We start from the raw sequence: 20,402 nt of genomic DNA on the forward strand, positions 1-20,402 counted from the left end.
ATTGGAAACAGAGGTTCTCTTGACTTGGAATGTTTAGCAAATATTGAAGAGGCTGGAGTATTCCGACAGTTGAAGTGCAAAAGATGTGCTAAAGCTACTGTAGATCAGTAAATGATGTTCTATATTCAATTTGAGATATTACATCACTGCCTTTTTGCATTACATTTACAAATTCCTATAAATTTGGTGGTACAGATTCACGTTTAGTGTCTGCTGTTAAGGTTCCATGAAATTCTTCTCATCGAGTATCTGCTTCCTCAATATCTTAACTGCTTTGGCCACAATTACTGGTTTATTGTATCCTATTGCTGTGGCTAGGGCTTCTCCTACTTCCCCCTAGTAGGCAAGTGAAATCTCCTCCATTTTTTTAAGGCCTCCATTTCTGCAATACGGGCAAATATTTGTTGTTTAAACCATGTTCGGTGCACAAAATAAACATCAATATTAGCTGTTTCAGTCTTTGTTTATAGAAACCATAAAATTCTACCATCGTAAAATAGCAACAACCATTTGTATTCAGGTGTTTGTGTCTTCTTTGCTTCTCAAGCTCTTGTCTGTACTGCACATGATCCTCTTCAATTTTCACGGAGTTTAGCCAGGCATTTTCTCTATTTTGCATACCTGTCAGAGAAGATGGGTGATACATATGGTTCTGGAAAACTATACCTCCAGCACATGGTTTTTCAGTTCAGGTACAATTTAAATGATTTAAGGCTGGATTTACTGTAACTAAAAAAGACATAAAAGCATTGAATTATATACCCTTTAAAATGACATGCACCACAGCATTCTCATTTACATAAGGAGGGAGATTACATTGAGACTGATATGGTTATGCAAGTGATTTTTCAAGCCATTTTGTAAAACTGTAATGGATTTTTGTGTTTTCTATCTATGCATGTTCTTTAATACTATTTTTAAATATTTAACTTAGCCGGTGAATATATAATAGCTGCTACTCAGCGGCTCGACAGAAAACACACTCAAAAACTCGCGAGCGATCGCTATGAAGGTTGCGGGTGTGCCCACCAGCGCAACTATCGGCCAGATACCACTCTTGCATGTAAACAAACCCCTCAATTCTTCTCTGTCGACGTTGATGACAAGACGTATCAATACTCGCTGTAGAACCTGGAGTTTTCTCAACATTTTTGGTGAAGTACTTCATTTTGGTGTGAGCTTTCGCAATACAGGTGTTTTATCTTCATCTTAAATCTTGAACTCGTTTTTGGATAGATTTAATTTTTGATGACAAGAGAGAGAGAGTATGGACTTTCTTTGACTTTTAAATGGCCGACCCTCCCTTAGACGGCAGTGTGTTTTAGGCTTTTAGCAATTATCTTATCACGTTATAAATTAATTATAGATTTTCCTCTATATATTTTATATCTCAACCGCCTTTATTAGGCCTCTTCGTTTGGCTTTCCATTTATAATAAACATCAAAATAAATTTTAATGATTTGTTTATATGCGACCTTTCCTGAGAGTAGGCGGTCCTGACTTGGAAACCGAAGTTAAACAACGTTGAGCCCTTTTCAATCGTAAATAACTTTTACAGAGCTAATGATTTAATACTTATTAAATGAAATTTTTTTAGTAAATATTTTATGAAAGTTTTTTTCTTTGAATAGTCTTCGTACTGTTTCAAAGATGAACTAACGTTTAGTTTATTTATGCTACGCAGTTTGCGCTCTATCGTTACGATAGAGAGAGAAAGTATCACGGTTTCACTTTGCAGAAAGAGTAAATCGATTCTGACGTTTTGTTCATTTTTTCTTTCAAAGCTTAAATGTTTTAAATACTATTTTAAAGGAACTTTTTAATTAAAAACCTTTCAGTTTTTTCCTTTGGTCAAATAACCTGTTTATTGACGAAAGGTAAGTGGGCTCTTCTCTTCGGGCGAAATCAAGAGAGAGAGAGAGAGAGAGAGAGAGAGAGAGAGAGAGAGAGAGAGATAGAGACGGAGAGAGAGAGAGGAGAGAGAACGTTCCGATCTTTATTCTCGTCCCAAGCGAGTAACGTTGTTCTCGAGTCAGCTTTTTACTCTCGCCCCTAGTCTCTGTAAGGGGAGAAAGGATAAAACGTTTTTAGTTTTTATTCTCGTCCCAAGGCACTGTACGGTGAGAGATTGAAAACGTAGTTTTGAATGAACTAGTGTTTAGTCTCCTTCCCAGCCACTAATCTTTTTATCTTAAAATATGTTTATTGTTTTTTTGCTTGTTTTAATGTGCTTACATTATACGGCTGATTTCGCAATTATAACCTTTTGATGAGGGTAGAATTGCGTGCTTCCGGTAAAAATCAGTTTTATTCATACCTAATGTGAATTGTTAAAAAATTCGATTTCAGTGAAATAAGTGCAAAACAGAAAATCGTAGTGATAAAGTGATATTGCGCAAAGTGTTATCAGTGTTGCGACCGAGGGTTCGTCTGTTCGTGCCTGTCGTTCGCCTAGTCCGGGACCTCTTGCAAGCTCCCAAGCCCAGGGGAGAAGTAATGTCGTACGACTTATGGGTTCGAGAGGCCTTGATCAGCGAACAGACGTTCCCTCTATGGTATCAGGCGTATCTCACCAAGATCGCCCCTACCATTAGACGAGAGAGACGATTTTCTCCTCCTCATCCGAAGGCTTTTCGCATAAGAAACAGTGGAACAAGGTTTCGAGGCCCTTTAAGCGAAAGTCAGTCCTTTCAGGACAGGTCCAGCGTCCTGGTTTTAACTATTAGGACAGCTCTGACACTATGCAGTCATCGGAAGACTGCTCGCCGCCTAAACAAAAACGTAACACAGGCTCCGAGAGTCTTTTTGTAGGCAAGGTTTTGCAGTCACAGACGTTACCCTCGTCTCTTACCGCAACCATTCCCGTTGTTCCTAAATGAGTTGTACGGCAAGACATGCAGAATAAGCTTGCCTCTCTTATGGAAGACTATTCTGCCGATAAGGTTCACGTTGATCCTAGCCGTTTATCTCATCGAGATCCTGGCCTTCAGCCGCCCAAACGAACCTTTGTGCGTCCTGTTGACGTTGGCGTAGCTAAGTCATGTCAGTCACGATATGTAGAGCCTCACTCGATGCGGTCACGTGTTGGCTTTCAGCCGCATTTGGACGTTAGGCTGCTTCCTAATGCTCCTGTTGACGTTCAGGACGTTCGCCAACCAGCGGAGTTGACTTGTTTTGACGCTGAGCGTCAACTACCGCAGTCTAGAGTTGTTTTGACTGCTCAGACTAGGCAGTCAAAACAGTCTCGAGTGGACGCCCAGCGTCCTCCCGCACCTGTTGTTGTTGACAGTTCACAGACTGTTAAGCAGTTACATGACGTTGCGTCCTGGTCCGCTACTAATGCACCAGTGCGTGTGGACTCTGCTTGTCAAGCATTGCCACCACGGCAGGTCTCTCCCTTGCTTGAGACTCGGCTATTGTCGGACAAGATTCCTTCAGATGAGGAAGTTGCTGTTCCCCTTCCTACTGATATTCCCTTGAGGACTCTGTCAGACGGAGAGGAGCCTAAAGCTGCTTAGCTCTCTATGGACTTTAAATAAATCATGCTGATTTTTAAGGATCTTTGTCCAGATCTTTTTGTAACTTCTGCTCCTCGTTCGCCTAAACGTCAGAGTTTACACTAGGCCTAGCTACTTCGAAGCCGTTGTTTTTATAAGCTAGTGCTCTCTAGCTCTTCTAAGAGAGCTTTACGTTTGCTAGGCGACTGGTTTATCACCAGGAGGAGTTTGGGGGAGACAGCCTTTGCTTTCCCTACTTTTAAGCTGACTTATAGAGCGAAAGTCTGATATGACACTCATAGACTCTCCCTGGCGCCTGGCCATGAGATGCTCCTAGATTTTATGGTCGACTTCAGAGCTAGACCATCTCCTGTTAGGAGTCTTTTTTCGAGCGGTTGAAGTTTTGCTGTACAATTATGTCATGCATAAACAAGGCTTTCAGGGATGGCTCCAATGATCTGACAGCCACGTTCTCTGCAGGAATAAGTTCCTCAGGGATGGCTCCAATGATCTGGCAGGCATGTTTCACTGCAGGAGTACGTAAGAGGCAAGTGCGCTCAATGTGTTCATTGTCAAGACAAACTTCACGATGAAGTCTACCAGGCTGTCTTGACAGCATTAATGGAAGGTGGTTGGATGGTCTCTCTCGACCTTCAGGAGGCATACTTCCACATTCCTATACACCCGGATTCCCAATCATTTCAGAGGTTTGTTTACAGGAATGTGGGGTACCAGTTTCGAGCCCTGTGCTTTGGCCTCAGTCCTGCTCCTCTCGTGTTTACAAGGCTCATGAGGAATGTGGCAAAATCCCTCCATCTATCGGGGATCCGAGCCTCCCTGTACTTGGACGACTGGCTTCTCAGAGCATCGTCCAGTCTTCGCTGTCTGCAGGATCTACATTGGACGTTGAGTCTGGCCAGGGAGTTGGGACTTTTGGTCAACCTAAAAGTCCCTACTGATCCCATCCCAGATTATTCTATATTTGGGGATGGAGATTCGCAGTCCAGTTTTTTTTCGGGCTTTTCCGTCTGCCACCGATTAGAACAAGCCCTGCTCGAAGTCCAACTAATGCTGAAAAGATAACGTTTGTTCAGTCAGGAGTTGGAACAGTCTCGTAGGGACTCTTTCATCCCTGGAGCAGTTTGTCTCACTAGGGAGACTACACCTTCTGCCTCTCCGGTTCCATCTAGCCTCTCACTAGATCTAGGACAAGACGTTAGAGACGGTATCATTCCCAGTCTCCGAACCAGTGAAGGCAGGCCCTAAATGGTGGGACAGCAATATCAGTCTGAGAGAGGGACTATCCCTAGCAGTCAAGAACCCAAACCACGCGTTGTTCTCCGACGCGTCGGATTTGGATTGGGGTTGCGACCCTGGACGGTCGGGAATGCTCGGGTCTGTGGACCTCAAGTCAGAAGAGCATTCACATCAACGGCAAGGAGCTATTAGCAGTCCACTTGGCCTTGATGATATTCGAAAGCTTCTTCGAAACTAAGTGGTAGAGGTCAACTCAGACAACGCCACAGCTTTGGCGTACATCTCCAAGCAAGGAGGCACACACTCCTTCACGCTGCTCGAGATCGCAAGGGACCTTATCTTATGGTCAAAAATTCGAGGCATCTCCCTGTTGACGAGTTTCATCCAGGGGGACTTGAACGTCTTGGCAGACTGTCTCAGTTGGAGGGGTCAGGTGATACCCACGGAATGGACCCTCCACAAGGACGTGGGCAAGAGTCTTTGGGCTACTTGGGGTCAACCCACCATAGACCTCTTTGTCTCCTCGTTGACCAAAAGGTTACCAATCCATTGCTCTCCAGTCCTAGATACAGAAGCAATCTACATAGACGCGTTTCTACTGGATTGGTCTTTTCTGGACTTATATGCATTCCCACCATTCAAGATAGTCAACAAGGTACTGCAGAAGTTCGCCTCTCACGAAAGGACAAGGTTGACGTTGGTTGCTACCCTCTGGCCCGCGAGAGAGGGGTTCACCGAGGTACTTCAATGGCTGGTAGACTTTCCAAGAAGTCTTCCTCTAAGGGTAGATCTGTTACGTCAGCCCCACGTAAAGAATGTCCATCAAAGCCTCCCCGCTCTTCGTCTGACTTCCTTCAGACTATCGAAAGACTCTCAAGAGCTCGAGGCTTTTCGAAGGAGGCAACCAGTGCGATTGCAAGAGCTAGGAGAGCTTCTACCATTAGAGTATACCAGTCGAAGTGAGAAGTCTTTCGAGACTGGTGCAAGTCAGCATCTGTGTCCTCGTCCAGTACCTCTGTAGCCCAAATCGCAGATTTTCTTTTACATCTGAGAAAGGTTCGCTCCCTTTCAGCTCCCACGATTAAGGGCTACAGGAGCATGTTGGCTTCGGTCTTTCGACATAGATGCTTAGATCTTTCCAACAATAAAGATCTCCAAGATCTCCTTAAGTCTTTCGAGACCTCTAAGGAACGTCGTTTGGCAACTCCTGGATGGAACTTAGACGTGGTCCTAAGGTTCCTCATGTCAGACAGGTTTGAGCCATTACATTCAGCCTCCCTGAAGGATCTCACCCTCAAGACACTTTTCCTAGTGTGCTTGGCTTCGGCTAAAAGGGTCAGTGAACTTCATGCCTTCAGTAAGAACATCGGCTTTTCTACAGAAAAAAGCCACTTGTTCACTTCAACTTGGTTTCCTGGCCAAAAATGAACTACCTTCTCGTCCTTGGCCTAAATCTTTTGATATTCCTTGCTTATCAGAGATCGTAGGCAACGAACTGGAAAGAGTATTATGTCCTGTTAGAGCTCTTAAGTTCTATTTAGCTCGTACTAAGTCATTACGAGGTAAATCTGAGGCATTATGGTGCTCAGTTAAGAAACCTTCATTGCCTATGTCAAAGAATGCTTTGTCATATTTTATCAGATTTTTTTAATACGAGAAGCTCATTCTCACTTGAATGAGAAAGACCGATGTTTGCTTAAGGTTAAGACACACGAAGTTAGAGATAGAGCAACCTCCGTGGCCTTCAAGCAAAATAAATCTCTGCAAAGCATTATGGACGCGACTTTTTGGAGAAGCAAGTCAGTGTTCGCGTCATTTTACTTAAAAGATGTCCAGACTCTTTACGAGGACTGCTACACACTGGGTCCATTCGTTGCAGCGAGTGCAGTAGTGGGTGAGGGTTCTACCACTACATTACCCTAATTCCAATATCCTTTTTAATCTGTCTCTTGAAATGTTTTTAATATTGTTTTTTGGGTTGTACGGAAGGCTAAGAAGCCTTTCGCATCCTGGTTGATTTGGCGGGTGGTCAAAGTCATTTCTTGAGAGCGCCCAGATTAGGGGTTTGATGAGGTCCTGTTGTATGGGTTGCAGCCCTTGATACTTCAGCTCCTGGGAGTCTTTCAGCATCCTAAGAGGATCGCTGGGCTTCGTGAGGAAGACAGACTTATAAGGCAGAGTAATCGCCTAAGTCAACTTCCTTACCAGGTACCTATATATTTTGATTTTGTTATATTGATAACTGTCAAAAACTCTTAGCTTATACGCTGTAAACTTAATTAACTCTGGTCTCTACCCACCGCCTTGGGTGTGAATCAGCTATTATATATTCACCGGCTAAGTTAAATATTTAAAAATGATATTTTAATTATAAAATAAATTTTTGAATATACTTACCAGGTGAATATATAAATTAAAGACCCTCCTTTCCTCCCCAATAGAGACGCAGCGGGACGAGAAGAATTGAAGGGTTTGTTTACATGCAAGAGTGGTATCTGGCCGATAGTGGCGCTGGTGGGCACACCCGCAACCTTCATAGCGATCGCTCGCAAGTTTTTGAGTGAGTTTTCTGTCGAGCCGCTGAGTAGCAGCTATTATATATTCACCGGGTAAGTATATTCAAAAATTTATTTTATAATTAAAATATCATTTTACAAAAATATTCATAAATACGATATGGAATTCTGCTAATAATCCAATTTGAAAATACCAAATCCTATAATCTTCAGGGCTGGCTGTACCCCCGACACTTTTATCCTTCCTTAAAAGGTTTATTTAAAACATCCTACTTTTATTTCATCATTTCCCATAATCTTATATTGGGTCACACTAACAGCTTCAACATGCTAAATTTATTTCACAGTTTACTATAATCTTTTATTTGTCCAGACTCTAACATCTTCCAACGTCTCATATGTGCCACTGATTAAGAGATTAGTGAGGTTATCTATCCTATCTCCTCATCTGGGCCAGTAGGTTGACATAGGAGGGCAAGAACATTAGTTGTTGGCCAATGAAAGATTTAATTTAATTTCAGTTGTTAATTACTTCTCTTGTAGTTTCTTTATTTCTTTTCCTTACTGGGCTATTTTCCCTGTTGGAACCCTCGGGCTTATAGCATTCTGCTTTTCCAGTTAGGGTTGTAGCCTAGCAAGTAATAATAATACTGTAATGAGGACTTTTTAGCTTTAATTTATTGTTCTATATTAAAGGGGAAAGGTTTGTATTTTTTTGTAGGATAGTACTATATTCTAACAATGATTTCTGTTCTTCACAGCTGTACAAACGACCCCTCTCATTCCTGAGGCCAACTGTCAAAAGATCTATTACTACATCTTATGGTTGTGTTGGGCCTCTCACCCACCTGTCATTGGCTAACTACCTCGTTACATTTTAATGGCTATTTCAGCTCTTGCTGAATATATTCCAATGTTATATTTTATTATAGTAATTCATCTGCTACTGATTTTGGATATATCTAGCAAGAAATAATAATTCAAATACAGTAAGTAAGTATACAGTTAATGCACTCCCCAGATATGTTGTAGATTAACCCCTTTGAGTGGTAACCCTGTGCCAAAATATTTGACATTCAAGCCCAGGTTCTTTTACTATGGATATTTTACTTAACTCAGCTTAGGAGGAAGAACGTTTAGTTATGCTGCACTGAGACTCTTCAACGACCTTCCACTTGATGTCAAGAATAGTAAAAATGTGGCAGCTTTCAAGAAAAACCTGAAGACTTATCTTTTTAGAAAGTGTTATAATAGTAATCTGAAAACTATTAAGCCATTATACAAATGCTAGCAAAATAACTGAAAAGATACAGAGTAAAATATTAACTGGAAAGAAATTATTTTCACACACCAAGGCCTGCCTGAACAGACTTTTAGTGTCTGATGGAGGGCGAGAAATAAACCCTTAAAAGTAAAAGTAAAGTAAATATACGAGATAGGCCTTTACAACAGTTTTTATAGTTTAGCTGAATAAACTACCTTTCCATTGATATATATTGTTGCATGTGAAGTAAAATTTTCATATATGTAAATAATAAGAGAAAAAAAGCTAGTAATTACTGGACGTAAATTACATCCAGTGGTGCTGAAGGAAATCGATAATAGTGCATGTAAATTACTGTACCTCCTATGGCAGTCAGAGATTTATAATTTAGAAAATTTTGTATAGAAAATTGAGGACTTTTTGTGTGAATAATTTCAATTTGTTGCATGTTTTGTACTAGAGAAAATGGATTATTATTTATGTGAATATTTTGTTTGTTGCCATAATTCTGAAACTATTTTTCAGGCCAATGCTGTCTTACAGAAGGGCCTATCATTAATTGATAAGGCATTGAACATTAAGATCGAATCCTTTGATTGCAGTGCTGAAAAACTTCAACAGTATGCAGAGATGCAAAATAAAATGAGGTGTACAAGGTAAACAGCTTTAATCTTTTACTTTATTTTATCAAGATCAATTTGATCCTACGCTTATGCAAACCATTCGTTCTTTGAAATAGGGAATATTGTCAATCAAGCTGGAATGCCTGTTGAATTTGTTAGTAAGGTAATTGAGTACAGAGAAGTATTCCTGCCCCCCTCATTGTCAAAGACTTCACATTTGTTTTTGGTTTCAACAAGTAAGAATGTAATGTTTCACCTAATGACCAAAGCTATTGATACTTTCTTTTATTTTATCTGTTTTGAATAGTTGCTTGGTGTTTTTGCATATTATGGAGGTGTAACAGGTTCTGTGTAAGTGTGGGAATAGCTTGGAAGATATGACCGGTTTATGGCATTGCCAGCAATCGACCCACACAATATCCTTCTTGTAGAGGTCATGAATGTTCTCCATCATCCCTATTCATCAAGTATCCTCCTGTTCAGTGGCAAGCGTGCTTTTAAAGATGAAATGTATAGCTAAGGATTCTTTAGCATTATCCTTGACAGTGCCTAAGCTGAGGCCAAGAAGCTTTTATAGCTTTAATTTTTTTTCTAGAGTATTTGACTTGTTTAAATTAGAATCTCTCTATTGGGACTTTTGATACTTTGTCAGTCATGCTGGGTTTGGTGATTAATCATAAGAAACATGTTCCTCTGTCACTATGACAGTGTCTGATCATCAGAGGCAGTCCTAGTTTTCTTCTATTTTTGGTCCTGTATTAGGTGTGAATAGGATTGATAAGGTGGCAACAGAAGTGGAAGCAAATGTGCAAAGTGACACTTTGAGTTCTCTGTCTAGGAGTACCCACGTTTTTCCCTTTATAAGCCAGTGTCTACAACGTCCCTTTGATTGGCACCCCCAAGGGATTTGTTTTGTAATTGTGTAAGTCCATCGGGATTCTGCTTTACAGGACTAGCAGACCTTGTAGGAGAATGTTATGAGGGTCTTCTTCATTTAAACCAACTAATTCCTTGGTAAGGATTCCTGTCTAAAACCTCCTGCCTCCAACCAACCTTTGTCCAAGAGACCAATAATTTTTCAAAGTTTCCAATTCAATACAGCGAAAGGGTTATTTGGATTGTTACAAATCAAAGAATTTTTCAGTTACAAGAATTAGTTTGATACTTTGTTGAAATTAATTGCTTTTGGAGAATAGATTATGTATTGAGGCTAAAAAAGTATAGGCCTTACTCAAGAAGCTAGTCTTATCAAGTACCTGGGTGTGAATGTACTGCTCTTTTTCTCGTATTTATTTTATTGAACTAAGATTTTTATTTTTACATTTTGTTGTTATTACTATCTTTATAATTATTTTTATACCCCGGCTCCTTAAAGGACACCAGTTCCAAAAGGGACCCTGGCTCTAAAATGGACCCCAGATCTTTAAAAGACACCAGGTCCATGTTTAGTTGAGAAAATATTCAGTTTTCTTTTGTTAAAAAACTTACAGTTGTCAGAATGAATAAATGTACAGTAATCTAAAAGTAATGTTATATTTAGATTTTTAAATATTTAACTTAGCCGGTGAATATATAATAGCTGCAACTCTGCGGCTCGACAGACAACATACTTAAAAAAAACTCGCGAGCGATCGCTATGCAGGTTGCGGGTGTGCCCACCAGCGCCAACTGTCGGCCAGATACCACTCTCAGATGTAAACAAAACCTTCAATTCTTCTCTGTCGACGTTGACGACAAGACGTACTTTTACTCGCTGTAGAACCTGGAGTTTTTCCCATCATATTTGGTGAAGTACTTTAATTTGGTTTGAGCTTTCGCAGTACAGGTGTTTTTCTCCAAAATAGACCCTTGAACTCTTTTTTGAATCGGATTATTTGTTGATGACTTAGATCGTTTTTTTGAATTTTCCCTTGACTAATTCAAAATGGCTGACCCTTCTCAAGTTCCTAAGTTTCGAAAGTGTAATGCTAGGGACTGTAATAGGCGTCTTCCAAAGGCTTCTCTCGACCCTCACACTGTTTGTTCCAATTGTCGGGGTAAAACCTGTCAATTGGGAGATCGATGTGAGGAATGCGTGGGCCTTTCGGAATTCGATTGGATCGAATTTGATAAATATACACGCAGACTAGAGAGAGATAGGGTAAGGAGAAGTTCTTCTAGGTCCGTAGATTTTTCCTCTCCACATGCCCCTGAACCTAATCCTTCCCCTGTAGTGGTTGTTCCTAACTCCCCTCCTAGCACTCAGGAACCGTCTATGCAAAACATGATGCGTGCTATTCATGCCTTGGGGGAGAGAGTTGAGGCTTTAGCAAGTGACCGTAATCAACTCATGGTGGACGTGAAGGAACTCAAGTGCCAAAGTGCCACGGCGGAAAGTGTCAAAGTGCCTAGTGTTACGCAAAGTGTTGTGAACAGTGTTGCGACCGAGGGTTCGTCTGTTCGTGCCTGTCGTCCACCTAGTCTGGGACCTCTTGCAAGCTCCCAAGCCCAGGGGAGAAGCAATGTCGTACGACTTATGGGTTTGAGAGGCCTTGATCAGCGAACAGACGTTCCCTCTTTGGTATCAGGCGTATCTCGTCAAGATCGCCCTTACCATAAGACGAGAGAGCCCATTTTTACCTCGTCATCCGAAGGCGTTTCACGTAAGAAACCTTAGACCAAGGTCTCTAGACCTTTAAAACGCAAGTCGGTCCCTTCAGGACAAGTCCAACGTCCCGGATGTAGCCACTGGGACAGTTCGGACCCGTTGCCGTCATCTGATGACTGCTCGCCGCCTAAGAGAGGCAAAGTTGTGCCGTCTCAGTCGCTAACCCCGTCTGTTACCGCACCCGCTTCCGTAGACCCTAAATGGGTGTTACTGCAAGACATGCAGTCTAAGCTTGCGTCCTTTATGGAGGACTACAACGCAGAGAAGGTTTCCGTTGAACCTTCTGGCCGTCAGCCATCCAAGCGTTCTGTTGTGCGTCCTGTTGACGTTGATGTAGCTTTCTCGCGTCAACCAGTTGGGGTTGTTCCTCCCCCGATGCGATCCAGTGTGGATTTCCAGCCGCACGTTGACGTTAGGCAACGCACTGATGCGATTGGTGACGTTCAGGACGTTCACCAACCATCAGAGTTGACTTGTTTTGACGCGGTGCGTCAACCTCCGCAACCCGGTATGGTGTTGACTGCACAACCCAGACGGTCTAAACAGTCTCGGGTGGACGCTGTGCGTCCCCGCGCACCTGTTGTTGTTGACAGTTCCCAGACTGTTCAGCAGTTTCAGGACGCTGCGTCCTGCTCCGTCACGTATGCACCAGTGCGGCCGGACTCTGCGAGTCAAACGTTGCCTACACCTTTGCCGTTTTCTCATCAGTTATCAGATGAGGAACTGTCATATGAGGACGTTGCTGAACCACAGCCTGAGGATCAGCCTTCAGATTTAGATGAGCCTAAAGCAGTTCCACCATCATGGTTGTTTTTAAAGAGTTGTTCCCTGATCACTTTATATCTGTGGCTCCGCGTTCGCCGCCGTCCGAGTTTGTTTTAGGCGTTCCTGCTACCATGCCAGCCTTTACGAAACTTGTTCTCTCTCGCTCATCCAAGAGAGCTTTACGGCTGTTAGGCGATTGGTTGGAGACCAAGAGGAGTTTAGGGAAGACGGCCTTTGCCTTCCCCCCATCTAAACTCTCGTCTAGATCGAGCGTCTGGTATGCCACGGGAGAAGTTCTCGGCTTGGGAGTTCCTGCCTCTGCCCAGGGCGACTTCTCAAGTCTTGTAGACTCTCCCCGTCGCCTTGCCATTAGACGCTCGAAGATTAGTTGGTCACCCTCGGACCTGGACCACCTTCTTAAAGGCATATTTAGGGCGTTTGAAGTCTTTAACTTCCTGGACTGGTGTTTGGGAGCCCTGAGTAGGAAAATCTCATCTGCCGATAGGGATGTTTCCTTACTCATTATGTCCTGCATGGACAAGGCCGTCCGCAATGGGTCCAACGAGCTTGCCGCTTCATTCATGTCCGGAGTCCTTAAGAAACGAGAGTCTCTGTGCTCTTTTCTTTCAGCAGGAGTGACGCCATGCCAAAGATCTGAGCTACTCTTTGCGCCCTTGTCTAAGTGCTTGTTTCCTGAAGTCTTAGTTAAGGAAATTGCCTTGTCTTTAGTGCAGAAAGAGACCCACGATTTAGTTGCGTCCTCGGCTCGCAAAGCTCCCCCTTTGCCTGCCTTGTCTGCTAGACCTAGGATAGACACTCCAGCTTCCAGGTTTATCCCGCCCTTTCGTGGCAGAGCCTCCAGCAGGGGAGGTGCTCGTGCCGAAGGGAAGAGAGGAAAGAGGAAAGGATCCAAGTCCTCTCGGGGCAGAGTCTGACTGCCCGCAACTTCAGACAGCAGTAGGTGCCAGACTCAAGAACTTCTGGCAAGCCTGGGAGAAGAGAGGCGCAGATCAACAATCTGTGAGGTTGCTCAGAGAGGGGTACAAAATCCCTTTTGTACGCAGACCTCCTCTAGCGACGTCCCCCATCGATCTCTCTCCCAGGTACCGAGAGGAAGCAAAGAGACAAGCCCTGAAACTGGAAGTGTCTCTTTTACTAGAGAAGGGAGCGGTGGTCAAAGTCTCGGACCTTCAATCACCGGGGTTTTACAACCGTCTCTTCCTAGTATCAAAGAAGACAGGAGGTTGGAGACCGGTGCTAGACGTCAGTGCTCTGAATGTCTTTGTCACAAAGACGAAGTTTACCATGGAGACCACAAAGTCAGTCCTAGCAGCGGTCAGAAAGGGAGACTGGATGGTCTCTCTAGACCTAAGGGACGCTTACTTCCACATCCCCATTCACTCAGATTCCCAACCTTTTCTGAGATTCGTCTTCGACGATGTGGTGTACCAGTTTCGGGCCCTGTGCTTTGGCCTAAGCACGGCTCCTCTCGTGTTTACGAGGCTTATGAGGAATGTGGCAAAATTCCTCCATTTATCGGACATCCGAGCCTCCCTTTATTTGGACGACTGGCTTCTCAGAGCCTCTTCCAGTCATCGCTGTCTGAAGGATCTCAATTGGACTCTAGATCTGACCAAGGAATTGGGACTCCTAGTCAACTTGGAAAAGTCCCAGCTGGTCCCATCCCAAACTATCCTGTATTTAGGGATGGAGATTCACAGTCAAGTTTTTCGGGCTTTTCCGTCGCCCCCCAGAATAGATCAAGCCCTGCTCGTCATCCAGAAGATGTTGAAGAAAGAACGCTGCTCAGTCAGGAATTGGATGAGTCTGGTAGGAACGCTGTCATCCCTGGAGCAATTTGTCTCGCTAGGAAGGCTACACCTCCGACCTCTACAATTCCATCTAGCTTTTCACTGGAAAAAGGACAAGACGCTAGAGGCGGTCTCGATCCCGATTTCCGAAAAGATAAAAACTTGTCTGACTTGGTGGAAAGACAATATCAGTCTACGAGAGGGTCTTCCCCTAGCAGTTCAGAAACCCAACCACGTTCTCTTCTCAGACGCATCGGACTTGGGCTGGGGCGCAACGCTGGACGGTCGGGAATGCTCAGGTCTGTGGAACTCGAGTCAGAGGAGCATGCATATCAACAGCAAGGAGCTTTTGGCGGTTCACCTGGCCTTGATAAGCTTCGAGAATCTCCTTCGAGGCAAGGTGGTGGAGGTCAACTCGGACAACACCACGGCCTTGGCGTATATTTCCAAACAGGGAGGTACCCACTCACTGACTCTGTACGAGATCGCAAGGGACCTGCTCATCTGGTCAAAAGATCGAGGCATCTCCCTAGTAACGAGGTTCATCCAGGGCGACTTGAACGTCCTAGCAGATTGTCTCAGTCGGAAAGGTCAAGTAATTCCAACCGAATGGACCCTCCACAAGGATGTGTGCAAGAGACTTTGGGCGGCTTGGGGTCAACCCACCATAGATCTCTTTGCAACCTCGCTGACCAAGAGGCTTCCAATCTATTGCTCTCCAGTCCCAGACCCAGCAGCAATACATATAGATGCCTTCCTCCTAGATTGGTCACACCTAGATCTTTACGCATTCCCACCATTCAAGATTGTCAACAAGGTACTGCAGAAATTCGCCTCTCACGAAGGGACAAGGTTGACGTTAGTTGCTCCCCTCTGGCCCGCGAGAGAATGGTTCACCGAGGTACTTCGATGGCTGGTAGACTTTCCCAGAAGTCTTCCTCTAAGAGTAGACCTTTTACGTCAGCCACACGTAAAGAAGGTACACCAAAGCCTCCACGCTCTTCGTCTGACTGCCTTCAGACTATCGAAAGACTCTCGAGAGCTAGAGGCTTTTCGAAGGAGGCAGCCAGTGCGATTGCTAGAGCGAGGAGAGCGTCTACCATTAGAGTTTACCAATCGAAGTGGGAAGTCTTCCGAGACTGGTGCAAGTCAGTTTCCGTATCCTCGTCCAGTACCTCTGTAGCCCAAATAGCTGATTTTCTCTTATACCTGAGAAAAGTTCGCTCCCTTTCAGCTCCTACGATCAAGGGCTACAGAAGCATGTTGGCCTCGGTCTTCCGGCATAGAGGCTTAGATCTTTCCAACAATAAAGATCTGCAAGACCTCCTTAAGTCTTTTGAGACCTCTAAGGAACGTCGTTTGGCTACACCTGGGTGGAATTTAGACGTGGTCCTAAGATTCCTCATGTCAGACAGGTTTGAGCCTTTACATTCAGCCTCCCTGAAAGATCTCACTCTTAAGACTCTTTTCCTGGTATGCTTGGCCTCGGCTAAAAGAGTCAGTGAACTTCATGCCTCCAGCAAGAACATCGGGTTTTCGTCAAAAAAAAAAAAAAAAAGCTACTTGTTCTCTGCAGCTTGGTTTCCTAGCCAAGAATGAGCTACCTTCTCGTCCTTGGCCTAAATCTTTCGATATTCCTAGCTTATCGGAGATCGTAGGCAATGAACTAGAAAGAGTATTATGCCCTGTTAGAGCTCTTAAGTTCTACTTAGCTCGTACTAAATCTTTACGAGGCAAATCTGAAGCGTTATGGTGTTCGGTTAAGAAACCATCCTTACCTATGTCAAAGAATGCTTTGTCATATTTTATCAGATTGTTAATACGAGAAGCTCATTCACACTTGAGTGAGGAAGACCGATCTTTGCTTAAGGTTAAGACGCACGAGGTTAGAGCTGTAGCAACTTCCGTGGCCTTTAAGCAAAATAGATCTCTGCAAAGTATCATGGACGCAACCTATTGGAGAAGCAAGTCAGTGTTCGCGTCATTTTACTTGAAAGATGTCCAGACTCTTTACGAGAACTGCTACACACTGGGACCATTCGTAGCAGCGAGTGCAGTAGTGGGTGAGGGCTCAACCACTACAATTCCCTAATTCCATATCCTTTTAATCTGTCTCTTGAAATGTTTTTTAATGTTGTTTTTATGGGTTGTTCGGGAGGCTAAGAAGCCTTTCGCATCCTGGTTGATTTGGTGGGTGGTCAAAGTCATTTCGAGAGCGCCCAGATTAGGGGTTTGATGAGGTCCTGTTGTATGGGTTGCAGCCCTTGATACTTCAGCTTCTGGGAGTCTGTCAGCATCCTAAGAGGATCGCGGGGCTCCGTAAGGAAGACAGACTTACAAGGCAGAGTAATCGTCTAAGTCGACTTCCTTACCAGGTACCTATTTATTTTGATTTTGTTATATTGATAACTGTCAAAATGAAAAAACTCTTAGCTTATACGATGTAAACATATTTAACTCTGGTCTCTACCCACCTCCTTGGGTGTGAATCAGCTATTATATATTCACCGGCTAAGTTAAATATTTAAAAATGATATTTTAATTATAAGATAAATGTTTGAATATACTTACCCGGTGAATATATTAATTAAACGACCCTCCCTTCCTCCCCAATAGAGACGCAGTGAAACGAGAAGAATTGAAGGTTTTGTTTACATCCGAGAGTGGTATCTGGCCGACAGTTGGCGCTGGTGGGCACACCCGCAACCTGCATAGCGATCGCTCGTGAGTTTTTTTTAAGTATGTGTCTGTCGAGCCGCAGAGGTGCAGCTATTATATATTCACCGGGTAAGTATATTCAAAAATTTATTTTATAATTAAAATATAATTTTTCTTTATTTTAGCATTAACAAATTGGTTTTTAAATTTATTATTAGATGATGTATAGTTTGTTCATCAGGTAGATCTTATTTGCTTATCCAGAAAAGGTTACAATTTTCTTGAAGATCTTGGGATTTTTTTTTTTTTTTTTTTTTTGCCATTTTTGATTTTTTTCAGAAAAATGAAGAAAATAAATATGAAAGAATATACCACTGGTAGGTAGTCCAGTGCATCCACCACCTCCCTTTGCCAATGAAACTAAGATCAAGGTCCAGATGGTCTAGTAAGGTAGGATGTGTACAAAAATGAACTTTCAAAATTAATGTATTTTAGATAGCAGTTCTTTTCTTGTAATATGATTTTGAGTGTGGGAAGAGGAATATATCTCCTTACTGTATTTCTGAAATAATTTTACACTAGATGCTAAACTCAGTGCTCCACATCGTCTTTTGTGAGTAGGAAAGGCAGTGATACGTCAACAGAGGAGTTTCTATGTTTTGTGAGATCTTTAACAATACTTAGATATCAGAGCAATAGTTCTTAATTGGCTTAGGAATTTAGGCTTTTTTAGGTCATCTCTCCTAAAATTCCAAGTTGTTTTTAGTCAAGGGTACAATGACAAGCTCACACAGCACGTTAGATGTAAGTCAGAGGAAGTTTATAAGGTTTGAATTCACTGTGGTAGTTTAGCTACGTCTTTTTATGTGTGAAAGCATTTCTTTGGAAAGGAGTTTGGCAACAACTCAGTGGTTTACATTATCTGTTTTTGCAAGGCTCTATCTAAAAGCTTTTTTTTATTAGAAATTGACTGGGCAATAAGTTTCATAACTGTGGAGGAATATCACAGATCTGTTGGCAGCTACCAGATGGATGTCGGCAGATTTAGACAGAGTACGTTGTGTGATAACTGAGAGATATGGTGTAAATAGGAATTTTCTGTTATTCTATTTGCTTAGATTTAGTTCAATTATCAACTTCCTTTTTTGTCAATGAGGAAGTTCAAGGTTTAAATCATTATATAAAACTTTAATTTTAAAAGGTAGTTGGTGGGAATATGGTTGAATCTTGGTCTGTGAACAAGAGTGATTACAAGTTTAGTTGGGTTTGCGTTTGTTTGCTTTTTAAGCAAGTCTGATAAATTAGGGAGATTAGTTCACCAAACTTTTAACTGGGCTCCACAAGGCACTAGAAGAGTTAGAAGACCCAGGCCTATATGGCTGAGGATTATGAAACATGAAGTAGATGATGAATGGAAAACTATTAATTTAAAAGTTCAAGATAGAGACGACTGGTAAAATCTAATTGCGATCCTTTGCGTCAATAGGTGTAGGAGGAGATGATGATGAGATTGTTACCTTCGCATCTGTTTCCTTCACTCATCTGCCTCCATCAGAGTGTGGGAGTCAGCAATGTGAACTTGAGAGGAGGTTCATAGAAGTAAACAGTATTCTTATGATAAAATCTATTATTTCTCTACTTGCCTGATGTTCATATACATGTCCCCTCCTCTCCATTGATCAGTGGTGGTAAGAGACTGTTGATATAGTTTCAACATGCAATACTCTATACAGTACTACACAGTATTCTAGAAGGTTCATTCCAGCTGTGACCAAGTTATGGGATGATCTTCCTTATCGGGTGGTTTAATCAGTAGAACTTTAAAAGACTTCAAACATGCAGCAAATGTTTTTATTTTGAACAGGCTGACAGAAGTCTATTTTTGTTGTTTATATATGGAAGATCTGTTTTAATGCTGTTACTGTTCTTAAAATAATTTTATTTTAATTGCTTACTACTTGTCATATAGTTTATTCTTTTCCTTATTTCCTTTCCTCACTGGGCCATTTTTCCCCTGTTGGAGCCCCTTACTTAACGCATCCCGCTTTTCCAACTCGGTTATAGCTTAGCTAGTAATAAAGATGATAAAAATAATAAGTGAACTCGAAAGCAAAAGAAATTATGACTAGGCATTGACTCGGTAGTTTGCCATTGATCTCCAGATGGTGCTATGGTTTGAAGAGGGGAAGTGCATTGTAAAGAGAAAAAATAGCAAATATTGTTTTTTAATATGCACTGACACTTTAGACTTCGTGAGAAAGAAAAGCGTAAACAACAGGTGAATATAGAAGTAATAAATCTTATTATTAAAGGACTCAGGTTTGTATACATAAGAAAAATACAAATTACTTTTTTTAAATGTTTTATAAATTCCTCGTTAGTTATATTTTGCTGAAAAATTTTCATGTACTGTAGGTAATATGAATAGATATGTTGCAGTTAGAGTCAGTTGATTAAAGGCTGCTTGACAATGGTGAAAATTAAGATGTTTTAAATTTTGTTCTCTGTATGTTATGGTCCAATCTGATGTATTTTTTATTTTTTACTTTCAATAGAATATAATTTACTTTTATCTGTTCCATTTTTTCTACAATGACTTATTGTGCTGTTTTCATTGTCCATTAGTTTTACTGTTTTCATATTTTTTAAAATACAGTAACTAGATTTTCACTCAATACGAATACATCATCTTACGAAAAGCCAAGTCATATTCGATGTGGTTTGTCATAAAGTACTATGCTCTGCTTAATGTGAACTGAAATCAAGCTTATTTTCACAGGAAGCAGGTACTGGAACACTTTGCTGATGCACAGGCAGGTAACGGTAGTAGAGATGGCCCAAGATTAGCCGTTGAAGAAGCTCCTCCATCATATGATGATTATTTAAAGTCGTTAGAATCAGGTAAGATTGTGGATGACATTTTTTAGGTATGCCTGTCAGGAAATATCACAAGTTATTACGTTATTAATATATTTATATAATTGAATCTTACCTTTTGGTCACCATGCTTTACTCGTTGATGCCACAGCTTCCCAATTCCTGATTTCTGGCATAGTTGTAGGTTGGCCAGGGCACCAGCCACCCATTGACATACTACTGCTAGAGAGTTATGGGGTCTTTTGACTGGCTAAACAATACTACATTGGATCCTTCTCTCTGGTTACGTTTCATTTTCCCTTTGCCTACACACACACTGAATAGTCTGGCCTATTCTTAACATATTCTCCTCTGTCTTCATACACCTGACAACACAGATTACCAAACAATTCTTCTTCACTCAAGGGGTTACTGCACTGTAATTGTTCAGTGGCCGCTTTCCTTCTGATAAGGGTAGAATACTCTAGCTATGGTAAGCAGCTCTTC

The 20,402-nt window shown here is 42.1% G+C and overlaps 1 protein-coding gene across 3 annotated transcripts in view; it reads left to right on the plus strand.

Annotated features, from left to right (window-relative positions):
* Positions 1 to 20,402, plus strand: part of spartin — a 230,757-nt gene that overhangs the window by 86,879 nt on the left and 123,476 nt on the right. For all 3 annotated transcript variants that reach the window (XM_068360865.1, XM_068360864.1, XM_068360866.1), the window contains 2 exons: positions 9,061 to 9,191; positions 19,819 to 19,940. In XM_068360865.1, coding sequence (XP_068216966.1) covers positions 9,061 to 9,191; positions 19,819 to 19,940 — 253 coding nt within the window. The remainder of the gene's footprint in view (positions 1 to 9,060; positions 9,192 to 19,818; positions 19,941 to 20,402) is intronic.

Source organism: Palaemon carinicauda, chromosome 37 (assembly GCF_036898095.1).
Source record: "Palaemon carinicauda isolate YSFRI2023 chromosome 37, ASM3689809v2, whole genome shotgun sequence".
Lineage (NCBI taxonomy): Eukaryota > Metazoa > Arthropoda > Malacostraca > Decapoda > Palaemonidae > Palaemon > Palaemon carinicauda.